Here is an 11,462-nt window from a genome sequence, read left to right as displayed (position 1 = left end):
AACCGGTTGTTGCAAGAAATCTCATTTTGTTTTTTCCACTTTACAGGGCTAATCCTGTAAGGAAGGCAGGAAGGAAACATTCTGGTGTTATTTCTAGCCTAATCTTTGCTGCCCTGCTTACAGAAACTGCCTCTCCGGTTAACCCTTATCACATTGTAACAGCTAAGGCGAAGCGTCCATCGACATGACTGATGTTGAATTGGTCACGCCCACCCAGTCACCTGACCACTAAGCCCCGCCTACCCAGGGCAGAAAACCAGTTGTTAAATTATTTGAATCCCACCACTGGGCCCCTCCTGTAATTCACTTGTTCGGCCTCTAGTTTCTGTGGATCATAGAGACTGGCTCTTTTATCTCTGTTCATCCACCAGAATTAGACAATTCTTTTTTTTTTCTTTCTAAAAAAAACCTGGGTTTCTCTTTCTCATGATGCTTTTGATAATACACAACAACAGTGCAGCTACTCTGTTGGGCGGGGGCGGGGGTGGTAGGGTAAAGTTTATGTGCCTTTCATTCTTCCATCTTTTTTCCTTCCGTCTTTTTCTTATGTCGCTCTAAAACACACACCGTGTTGCATTAACAAGCAGCCTGAATCTTGTGATGTAGCATCTTACACAGAACTTTTTTTCACTAACAATGGATTTCTTGAAGAAGCAACGTTTTCCAGATTCTGAGCTCCGATGCGTGGAAGAGCTGCACTGAATTAGAACAAGGGTGAGATTTGAACTTTTGGGAGCCCCATAAAACTGCAGCAAACTGCTCTAAGGTTATACAAAGTCCACAGCTGCAAGGTCTGAGAGAGAGAAAAAGAGAGGGGAGGGAGGGAGAAAACGGTGCTTCTAACTATTTTTTTTTTGCGGGGGGTGCTAAGGGTCATCCAATAAGACAATTGTAGGTGTGGATCTTAATATAGGAAAGAGGAAAGAAGAATTGCTCTATCCTTGATCCTCTGTCCCTTCAAGACCCTCAAAACATTGAATGTACAATAAAGCTTTTTTTTTAAAATAAATAAATAAATATCAAGGACTCCATCAATGTCTGACATTTTTCATTTTCTCCCTTTGAAGGACATCAGATTGGCATGTAAATTGCAGAGGAAATTTTGTGATTAAAAACATGGTGATAAAACTTGTATGCTTCCCCTCCCTCACCCCAACCAGCTCAAGGAGACAAGAACAGAGAGAAAGAATTACCGGAGAACGCATCTATTATTTTCTCTCTAAGAAAAACAGATAGCTTTATTAAGTTTCAAAAGCAAACCTTAAAATACAAGCTAAAATATAAGGGGAAAGGGGAGGAGAATAGGGACATGTTAAAAAAAAATGACAAAAAGTCTACAACAAAGGAATTATATAACAAAGGTGACCTCCAACTTATTTCAGTAGAGCAGTGGTTCCCAAACTTGGCAACTTTAAGACTTGTGGACTTCAACTCCCAGAATTCTCCAGCCAGCAGAGCTCTGCTGGCTGGAGAATTCTGGGAGTTGAAGTCCACAAGTCTTAAAGTTGCCAAGTTTGGGAACCACTGCAGTAGAGATGATAATAAAATACAACAGCCTTTCTAATTAAATGAATAATCAGTAGTTCCATATTTCATTATACTTGTCCGTACAAAGTGCAGGCAAAACCACCAAACATAACCCTTGAGAACCAACTATACCAAGTTTGCCAAATATTTGCATGGATGTCCACAGGAGTGGGTTGGGATTGCAAATGACAAAATCTATGTGATGTCATCACACAAATATGGCAACTGATTTATGTCATACTCTGGAATACAAGTAAAAAAAATAAGGGCACTATGGTGATAATGTCACCTTGTACATGTGGTCATTTTGCTTTTGCAGTGTTGCGAAAGCTGCTGGTTACCTCATGGTAAATACTCAGGCATCACCAACCTTTGAGGCCGATAGGCATTTTTAGAATTTTAAAAATTATGTTTTGGGCGTCTTTGCAAAATGTCTGCTGAACTATTCACAAAAATAGCTGCCATGTGAGGGAAACTAGCTACCCAGCACTAAATCCAGGGGTGGGTTTCTACTGGTTCGCACCAGCTCAGGTGAACCGGTTCACCACAACGATTAGATGGACCCACCTGCCCGCGCTATTTTCCTACCTTTATCTTCTCGGCTGATTCACATAGCAGAGCAGATTGTTGCACGAATCAGCTGTGTTACTCCTCCGAAGAAACCCGGAAATGAGGATTTCTTCAAACTGCGCATGCACTCGCAAATCACACGATCACCAAACCGGTTGTTAAACCAGGAGGATCCCACCACTGACTAAATCCTATTGTCAGGCCTGCAGCCCATTCCCCTTAGGATCTTTGGCCTGCCACATTTCTATTCTACTATGCTGCTTCATTAGTGGGGAATTGGGAGGGGGAATAGTAAGGAGTAGAATGTGATGTTGCCAAAACAAAATTCTTTCTAGAAAGCCAAGGTCATCCTTTGTCTCTGCACCTCTGCACCTGACCAGAACTGGATGGGTGGAACTGCCAGCCGGAAACAACCCGTTTCCGGCTTCTGGGGGAAGACCTTTTCACCCTCCCCAGGGAAGCCCCCGGAGCCTGGGGAGGGGTCGCACATGCATGCGTGGGGGGTCACACACGCATGCGCAGTTGGGCGGGGAGATTGGGCGCGCACACACAATATTGGCACGCCGTAAGAAAAAGGTTCACCATCACTGCCCTAGATCAGTGGTTCCCAAACTTGGCAACTTTAAGACTTGTGGACTTCAACTCCCAGAATTCAGCAGAAGCTCTGCTGGCTGGAGAATTCTGGGAGTTGAAGTCCACAAGTCTTAAAGTTGCCAAGTTTGGGAACCACTGCCCTAGATGATAGGCTCAAGATCCAGATGGATCTTGACAGACTTGGACACAGGGCCCTAATTAATAAAATGAAATTCAATGTAGAGAAAGTAAGAAAAAGCAAAATTACACATACAGATTGGGTGACACCAGGCTTAATAGTAGTAACTGTGAGAGGGATCTTGGAGTCTTAGTGGACAACCAATTAAACATGAGCCAACGGTGTGTGGTGGAAGCCAAAAAAGCAAATGCAATCTTTTGTGGGTTGCCTCAAAGAAGAGGGGGTCAACTTATTATCCAAAGCACCTGAGGTCAGGACAAGAAGCAATGGGTGGAAACTAATCAAGGAGAGAAGCAACCTAGAACTAAGGAGAAATTTTCTGACAGAACAATTAATCAGTGGAACAACTTGCCTCCAGAAGCTGTGGATGCTCCAACACTGGAAGTTTTAAAGAAGAGATTGGATAACTATTTGTCTGAAGTGGTGCCTAAGCAGGTCCCTTCCAACTCTATTATATTATTCTATTCTATTCTAATTCCCATTCCTATCCTATTCTATTCTATGTTGCATTAACAGAGGGATTCAATCAAGATCAAGTGAAGTACCACTCTATAAAGCCTTAGTAAGACCACACCTAAAATACTGCATCCAATTTTGGTCATCAAACTCTAAAAAAGATGTTGAGACTAGAAAAAATGCAGAGAAAAGCAACCAGGATGATTAGGAGGCTGGAGACTAAAACATGAAGAACGGTTACAGGAACTGGGCATGGCTATTCCAGTGAAGGGAAGGACCAGGGGAGACATGATAGCGGTTGTCCAATATTTGAGGGGCTGCCACTGAGAGGAAGGGGTCAAGCTATTTTCTAAAGCACCTGAAGACCAGACAAAACTGACCAAGGAGAGATTCAGCCTAGAAATAAGGAGGAACTTTCTGACAGTGAGAACAATCAACCAATGGAACAGAAGTTGCCTTCGGAAGTTGTGGGAGCTTCATCACTGGAGGCTTTCAAGAAGAGACTGGACTGCCATCTGTCAGAAATGGTGTAGGGTCTCCTGCTTGGGCAGATGGGGTGTTGGACTAGATGACCTAGAAGGTCCCTTCCAACTTGTTAATCTGTTATCCCTCCCATAGCATGGGATGCTCTTCCTTCCCTTACTTCAGAGTATTCCTTTGGAGGACACTGCCAAGACAAATTCTCTTAGCAGGATTTCAAAGGTAGCTTCCCACTGCTTCCTTCCTAGGGCTGAGAGGGTAGGATTGGCCCAAGGGGAATCCACGGGCTTCGTGCCTACAGCAGGATTCAAATTCACAGTCTCCTGGTTTTATCCTGGTGCCTTCACCATGACTCTAGAAGATGTTGAGACTCTAGAAAGAGACAAGAGCAACAAAGATGATTAGGGGACTGAAGGCTAAAACATATGAAGAACGGATGCAAGAACTGGGTATGAGCAAGAACTAGTTTAATGAAAAGAAGAACTAGGGGAGACATAATAGCATTGTTTCAGTGGTGGGTTGCAGGCGGTACGCCCTGGTATGGGCATACTGGAGCCTGCCCAGAGCACAGTCCGGTACGATGCTCCAGAGGGCCCACCCGAGCTCCTTACCTGTCTTTTAAGGCTTCCGTGCTTCCATGGACAGCACCTGTGCGACGCTCCGCGGAGCAGCTGGAGCATCACGGAGGCTCATGGAGGCGCTAAGACACATGTGTGTGCTGCGCATGTCCATGTGAACGCCGCCGAGCCCGTTCCAACTGCACCAGTTGGAATGGGATCTGGAACACACTACTGCAGTGTTCCAATATGTCAGTGGCTGCCACAAAGAAGAGGGTGTCAAACTATTCTCCAAAGCACCTGAGAGTAGGACAAGAAGCAATGGGTGGAAACTAATCAAGGAGAGAAGCAATTTAGAACTAAGGAGAAATTTCCTGACAGTGAGAACTGATGAAAGAAATGTCCTTCTGGGTTCGGCTCCAAGTGGGGAAAAAGACACTGGAGAGACATGGAGGCTGCTTGGAAAGATGGTTTATTGGTGGACAGGACCACATGGCTTGAGTCCTGAACAAAAAAGGTGATCACATGCTTCAATGTTGATGGAGAAAAGAGAAGGGCCGACTGAGATGCTGAGTCCCTGGTTTTACCCCCCTCTGGCCTTTGATCTTGATCTTGTATTCTAATTGGTTGTCAGACCCCCATGGGGCCATGCAGGGGCAACTCTCTAAGCTGCGTTTTGAATCCAGGTTTGGTTGAGTTCTCAGATGCCATGTGGTGAGTTGGGTAGAGGGCCAATATTATCATGCCTTAATCCCATCCCCTGGAGCTGAAGGGGAGAACTCTTTATTATGTAAAGTGGACTAGCTTGGCCTTCTAAATGGCCCATTGACAAAGTGGGGATGGGCAGGAAGCTACGGGGAGCTATTCTGTCTTTTAAAACATGTTTCTTCCTTTTCACATCCAGAGAAATATTCTGCCTTTTCAATATTTCCGAGGATATTTCATTTTTCTGGGAGAGGGCTGGGTGATAACTTCCTACAGAACAATTATCAGTGGAACTACTTGCCTCCAGAAGTTGTGAATGATCCAACACTGGAAGTTTTTAAGAAGATGTTGGATAACCATTTGTCTGAAGTGGTGTAGCGTTTCCAGCCTAAGCAGGGGTTGGACTTCAAGGTCTCTTCCAACTCTTGTTATATTCCATTCTACTCTGCACTAAAGAGGTTCCCAAACACCCACTAGGGGGTGCTAAAGGGCAGCCTCTTGGGAGAAAATTGCTACTGGAAACGCGACGGGGCATTTCGTCCTCCTTGCCGCTGGGTGATGCACCGTCACCATATTGGCACAAGGAACCTGAACCCGGAAGGAGTCGTAGAAATTTGACCCCCGAAAACATATTTCTCCCGGAAGCGGCGGCTTTGCTGAAGAAACGTCTGCGAGAAGCAAGTGGGGAGAATGAATGCCCCTCCGGCCTTCGAGTCCTTTTTGCTCTTCGAAGGGGAGAAAAAGTCAGTGGGAGAGGGGAAAGGGTCGTGGGGTGGGCGGAGAGGCAGCCAAAGTCAACCCTCCCGGTTAGGAGGGTGGGGGAAGGACTATGCTAGCCCCCTGTATCTCAAACCCTTGCAGAGAGGGATGGGGAGAGCAAATGGGGCGGGTGGGCTCTTCGTGGTGCCTTCAACTCCTGAAAGAAAGATTTTATTCACTTATTTAAAGAACTTAAAGGCAGCTCGCATCAACTGCCTTCCCCCTTAGAAGGGGTAGGAATCTAGCCAAAAATACGAGGGCGAGTTTTTGCCTAAAGAAGCCCTGGGCTTTACTTGTTTGACATTTCTAAGTTAAATTCTTCAAGATCTTGGGGGAAAAAATCAATGCTCATTGCTATCACTGTTAGTCTTCTCATCGTTCCTATCACCCATCCCCTCCCACTTATGACTGCAGGACTGTAACTTGGTATCCTTGTATCCTTACGATTTATATTGATACTGATTGTTTCCTGATTGCTTATGTGTACCCTGCGACTATCATTAAGTGCTGTGCCTTATGATTCTTGATGAATCAATTTTATTTTTCTGTATGGACACTGAGAGCATATGCACCTAAGACAAATTCCTTGTGTGTCCAATCACTTGGCCAATAAAGAATTCTATTCTGTGCTATGCTAGATTTTAGAAAAAGGTCTCAATGGATCTCATCTGTTGATTCTTTTTTTTAAAAAAACTATGTTTTTATTATTTACATAGAAGTATATTGAACATGCAGTGATTGTCCTGGCATTTCACTTGCCATAAAAACCAAAGTGAAAACAAATAACATATATGCTACTTAAACAGTGCTGCTGGTGTACAATTATTTTAAAGCATTCCTATTCATTCTAATTCCACGATGCATATATAGATTTCCAGGTCCCCCTACCCTAATTTTTTTCATATTCCAACTTCCACCTCATGCTTCTAACCATTGATAGAATCTGTTCCATGTGTCATAATATTTTATCTCCTTTGTCTTTTATTTTTAACATTAATCTATCCATTTCTGCACAGACTAATATCTTCCTTATTATCTCATCTGAAGGGTATTTTCACTCTTCCATTGCGGTGCATACACCATTTTTGCTGCAGTCAGGATGCGTAGTATTGGGTATATTGTTCCTTTATCATAGCGATCTGTGGTGGCTACTTGCCAGACTAACCAGCAACCCTAAATATATGTCTCATTCAAATTCTAATTAGGTCCAACCCCATTTTTGGGGGGGGGGTGAGCAGATAAGCTTAGCTATATGCTGCCACCTGACTAGACATACTGGGCTTTGAAAATATGTATGCAAATACTAAAAGCTCACTGGCATAGTATAGGATTTCCTGCCTGAGCAGGGGGTTGGACTAGATGACCTCCAAGGTCCCTTCCAACTCTGTTGTTCTGTATTCTGGTGCCTACAAATGGAGATTTGTATGTGTAAATATTTTCCATATTTATTTCATCATGTTTATTTCATCCATTAGTTTTGATGGTCAAATGGGTTCTAGATTCTATCTCAGCACACTCTTCTTCAATAAGAGACTGAGTCCAAAGATCATTTAATACAATTTATTAGAGTACTCTGACAAAGGGGTGGGGGTTGTCTCTGAAATAAGAAGAGACCAAGAGGAACCTGGGGCAAATCCTTGGAATACCTTAATACAGCAGAAAGAAATACAAAAGAATAGTTGGTTGGATGGGAAAAAAATCATCCTATCCAATTGCATCAGAAAGATGGACATTGCTAAACATCCCATAATATTAAGCATGGTCATTTGAATGAGCATTGTTTTAAAAGTAGGAAAAAATAAAAGTTAGTATGGGAAAAGATGTCACACTCTTTGAGTGTTGTAAAATAATAACAGTTGCAGTCAGTTGAAATAGTACATAAAGCTGAATATCCCTTTGTTACCTCCGCCTGAGAAAATTCTTATCTTGCAGTTAGAAAGTTACAGAAATTTGGTTGCTAAGGCAGAAAACCTCTGCATTCCATTCTCTACTACAAGGTTATGATAAAATGTAAAAGAAAATACAGTGCAACAAAACCTAACTTAAGAGTTGTGTGGCCCTCAGTTTCTTGATGATTTGTGAATGTATATTTTGCATATTTTTTCAATTTCCTCTTTTTGTTATATATTTAGCAGGACTATTCAAATTTTGTAAAGGTATCTGTTGTGTGTGTTTTTGGTTTATAATTTGCGTATTATGACTTGGTATATGCTGATTGATTTTTACCAGGTTTTAAGACTTGCTGGATTTTGTTTGTCCCCAAATAACCATGTAGATTGATTTCCTCTAAAGGCAATTTCCTATGCACTAAAAATCATAGCTTTTAGTTAATTAGAATGTTTTTAAGTAGGAAATTTGGATAGAAATATAGACAAACTTACATCTTTGCATCAAAACACTGTGTCTATTATTTTCTCTATTTTTATTTTTAAAAGTGTCATTATGATATAGTGATTGGAGGAGACCTGGATTCTAATCCCCACAGATCCATGGAAGTTTACTGGGAGCCAGTTCCTCTTTCTTAGTCCAGTCTATCACACAAGCAAGGTTGCAGAGAGAATTGGAAGAAGGAATGCATGGAGCCTGCCTTAAAAAATGGCAGATTGAAAAACAGATATTTATCTAATGAATAAAAGATTTTTGACAGGCTCTAAATGCTGCTTCCACTCTGAAATGGCTTTGTAAAGCAACTTCAACTTCGTGTCAAGGTAGCTTTATGTACTTAAAGTATGAACAATTTGGCTGAACTTAATATAATCTAGGTTTACATAAAACAGTTGTAACATTATTGCATGATTATTTGTAAGAGAAGACTGCACAAGCTGGTGTTAATATGACCCCTTTTTTTCTTTTTTTTCCTGGTCTGTCTCATTGAAGGATTACAATAAATAAAGACACAAAAGTGCCAAATGCTTGTCTATTTACAATCAACAAAGAAGATCACACTCTTGGGAATATAATCAAGTCGTGAGTAGCAATGGTTTTTGTTCTTACAAAATAGAGTTGATGAGTTGATTTAAGAATGCAATTCAATTGGTCAACTGCCAAGGAACGCAGAAAAAATAGTGAGCCTTTCAGTATCCCTACCAAATCTTATCTTACTTGTAAAACCCCAGAGTATATACAGACCATGTGGAGAGCTGGTGTAATTTAAATCTATAACACAGTGATGGCCATATATATTTAGCTTAATTTCCTTTCCAGAATTCTGTTCCACAATATGCTAAAACTTTTCATGTTTAATCATCACACTCAATATAAGCTTATTGATTGGTTTTGTTTCCCTTCTCTAATGGATTTTTTTTCCATTGAAATTTTGTAGAACCTTGTACGTTATTGGGATCTTTCAATACTAGTGCATTCTTTTTCTAATCGATGGATGGAGTTATTTTGGCTACAACAGTCAGCGCTCCGTGTAAATATACAGTGTGTAGAAAAGAGAGAAGAATAGTCATAATTACCCAAGCAGAAACTTTCTTTTCTAGGTGTTAAAAATGAGCAACAAGAAACATATTCTCTTTGCATTCTTATTGCATAGTTCCAAAGCTGTGTTGGAAAAAGAACTGTGAGATTGACTGGCCCTTAGTCATCCAGCATCAGTTATCGTTTTAACAATGAAATTTTGTCTGTTTTTTTCCCCAGGCAATTGCTGAAAGATCCTCAAGTGTTATTTGCAGGATACAAAGTCCCCCATCCGCTTGAACATAAAATAATCATTCGTGTTCAGACAACCCCCGATTACAGCCCCCAAGAAGCTTTTACCAATGCAATCACAGATCTCATCAGTGAGCTTTCTCTCCTTGAGGAGAGATTCCGGGTAAGTCAGCAGATCCTAACATCACATAATTTTGGGGGGCTGAGGGCTGCTTGCCAAAGGCAGAAATGATGAAACCTAAAGCTATGACTGTGAATTAGGTGAGATATTTCAGCTCTGTTAAATATTTACCATATTTTTCGGAGTATAAGACGCACCCTTTTTCCTCAAAAGAGGCTGAAAATCTGGGTGCATCTTATACATCAAATACAGCATTTTTTGCCTCCCGAAGCCCCGCCCCTTTACCAAAATGGCTGTGCAGAGCCTTATGGAAGCTTTCAGAGAGCTCCTGGGGGCTGGGGAGGGCAGAAATGAGCAAAAGATGGGGCATTTTTTCCTTTTGGAAATCTCTTTAACTGATTGATGAGAATTACATTGATCAAGTGCTGTGCCAGCAGAAACACCTACCTATCTACTGTATTTTTCTCTCTATTTCTCTCTCTCTATTCCTCTACCTACCTACACACTCTCTCCCTACCTACCTACTATATTTCTCTCTCTATTTCTCTCTATCCCTTTATCTACCTTATCCACCTACCTAACTACTCTCTCCTTACCTATCTACTGTATTTCTATCTCTCTACCTACCTACACTCCCTCTCTCCCTATTTCTCTCTCTCTATCCTTTTATCTAGCTACCTACCTACTCTCTCTCTCCCTCCCTCCCTACTGTATTTCTCTCTTTCTCTCCCTCTCTATCCCTCTACCTACGTTTTTTAAAAATTTGCCTCTTCAAAACCTTGGTGCGCCTTATACTCCAGTGCATCTTATACCGAAAAATACGGTAAGCTTCATTGGGGTTTTTTAATTATGCATCTACCCTTATAGCAAGATGAACTTTGGGGCCGAAACTTGAAATTGAGGCATGTTAAGCCTTCTGGGGAGACAGAATCTTGTAACTGTCACCCATAAGATATTAAAGTATATAGTTGTTAGAGAATAAGACATCAAAAAAATTGCCTGTTAATATCATTTGATCTGAAGAGGCTCCCAAGATCCATCATCTATTCCCACCTCTAATATGCGAGTTCTGGGCAATAAAGTCACATAGATGTCAAACATCATCAGAAATCAATGTGTGGGTCTTCTATGGCAGGGAGCTTTATATCCTCGTTACCCTAACCAAGAATGTCCTTTGTGACATTTCCATCAAATTATGTTTCTGGTAATAATGGGGCTTGCCATGAATAATTAGGTACAGAAAAAGAGATATGGCATTTTAAACAGCTGTGTTGACTTTTCAGATGGCTTTGTTTTCTGAGAAGGATAAGAAAAATCACAAATATAAGAAAATGTTGCAGTTTCTTTGATAATTTCACCAATCTGCCATTAATGATGGTGGATAATTAAATGGCTTCAGTTATTTGTAAAGAAGAATAAAGGTGGGCTATAAATAAATAAATACATTTTGTCTGGTCAGGTTTAGCTCATGCATTTTGAAGTTCGGATAGACTTGGAATAATGGCAGCTCCTTCCTCCAACAAGGGAACTTCCCTTACTTTTATAATCAGACCTTAAATGAAATTCTCAAGATTTTTATTTATTTATTTTTATTTTTCAGTTACCATGTGCTTATTTTTCTCTTAGGTTGCCATCAAAGACAAACAAGAAGGAATTGAGTAGTAGTTATGTTTATCAAATATATTTGTAAATAAAATTCATTTTTCAATGTAGTAGTCTACAAGAAATGTATTTATGATTACTTTGCTACTTTATAACCTCTAAGAAATTTCAATATAGGTCATTTACATGAAAGTTCAGCTTATGTGATGGCTAATAAATTATACTTCTTAAGTTTTGCTCTGTTTTCCAAGTGATTATA

The 11,462-nt window shown here is 40.9% G+C and overlaps 1 protein-coding gene across 1 annotated transcript; it reads left to right on the top strand.

Moving 5' to 3' along the window:
• Nucleotides 1-5,686: 5,686 nt before the first annotated feature.
• On the top strand, nt 5,687-11,434 carry LOC116507166 (DNA-directed RNA polymerase II subunit RPB11-a). Its single transcript, XM_032215134.1, has 4 exons — nt 5,687-5,810; nt 8,704-8,793; nt 9,469-9,643; nt 11,228-11,434. The coding sequence occupies exons 1-4, from the start codon at nt 5,758-5,760 to the stop codon at nt 11,261-11,263; spliced, it is 354 nt and encodes a 117-aa protein (XP_032071025.1). The 5' UTR covers nt 5,687-5,757; the 3' UTR covers nt 11,264-11,434.
• Nucleotides 11,435-11,462: the final 28 nt, after the last annotated feature.

This window comes from Thamnophis elegans, chromosome 4 (assembly GCF_009769535.1).
Source record: "Thamnophis elegans isolate rThaEle1 chromosome 4, rThaEle1.pri, whole genome shotgun sequence".
Taxonomy (NCBI): Eukaryota; Metazoa; Chordata; class Lepidosauria; order Squamata; family Colubridae; genus Thamnophis; species Thamnophis elegans.
The sequence above is the reverse complement of the archived record's forward strand: the minus strand, read 5'-3'. Positions and strand labels throughout refer to the sequence as shown.

Excerpts from the sequence above, each read along its gene's own strand:
- LOC116507166 (XM_032215134.1), top strand. The coding sequence starts at position 5,758 with ATGAATGCCCCTCCGGCCTTCGAGTCCTTTTTGCTCTTCGAAGGGGAG. Across the intron at positions 5,811-8,703 it reads CTCTTCGAAGGGGAGAAAAA|GATTACAATAAATAAAGACA; the intron begins GTCAGTGGGAGA and ends GTCTCATTGAAG. Across the intron at positions 9,644-11,227 it reads TCCTTGAGGAGAGATTCCGG|GTTGCCATCAAAGACAAACA; the intron begins GTAAGTCAGCAG and ends TTTTTCTCTTAG.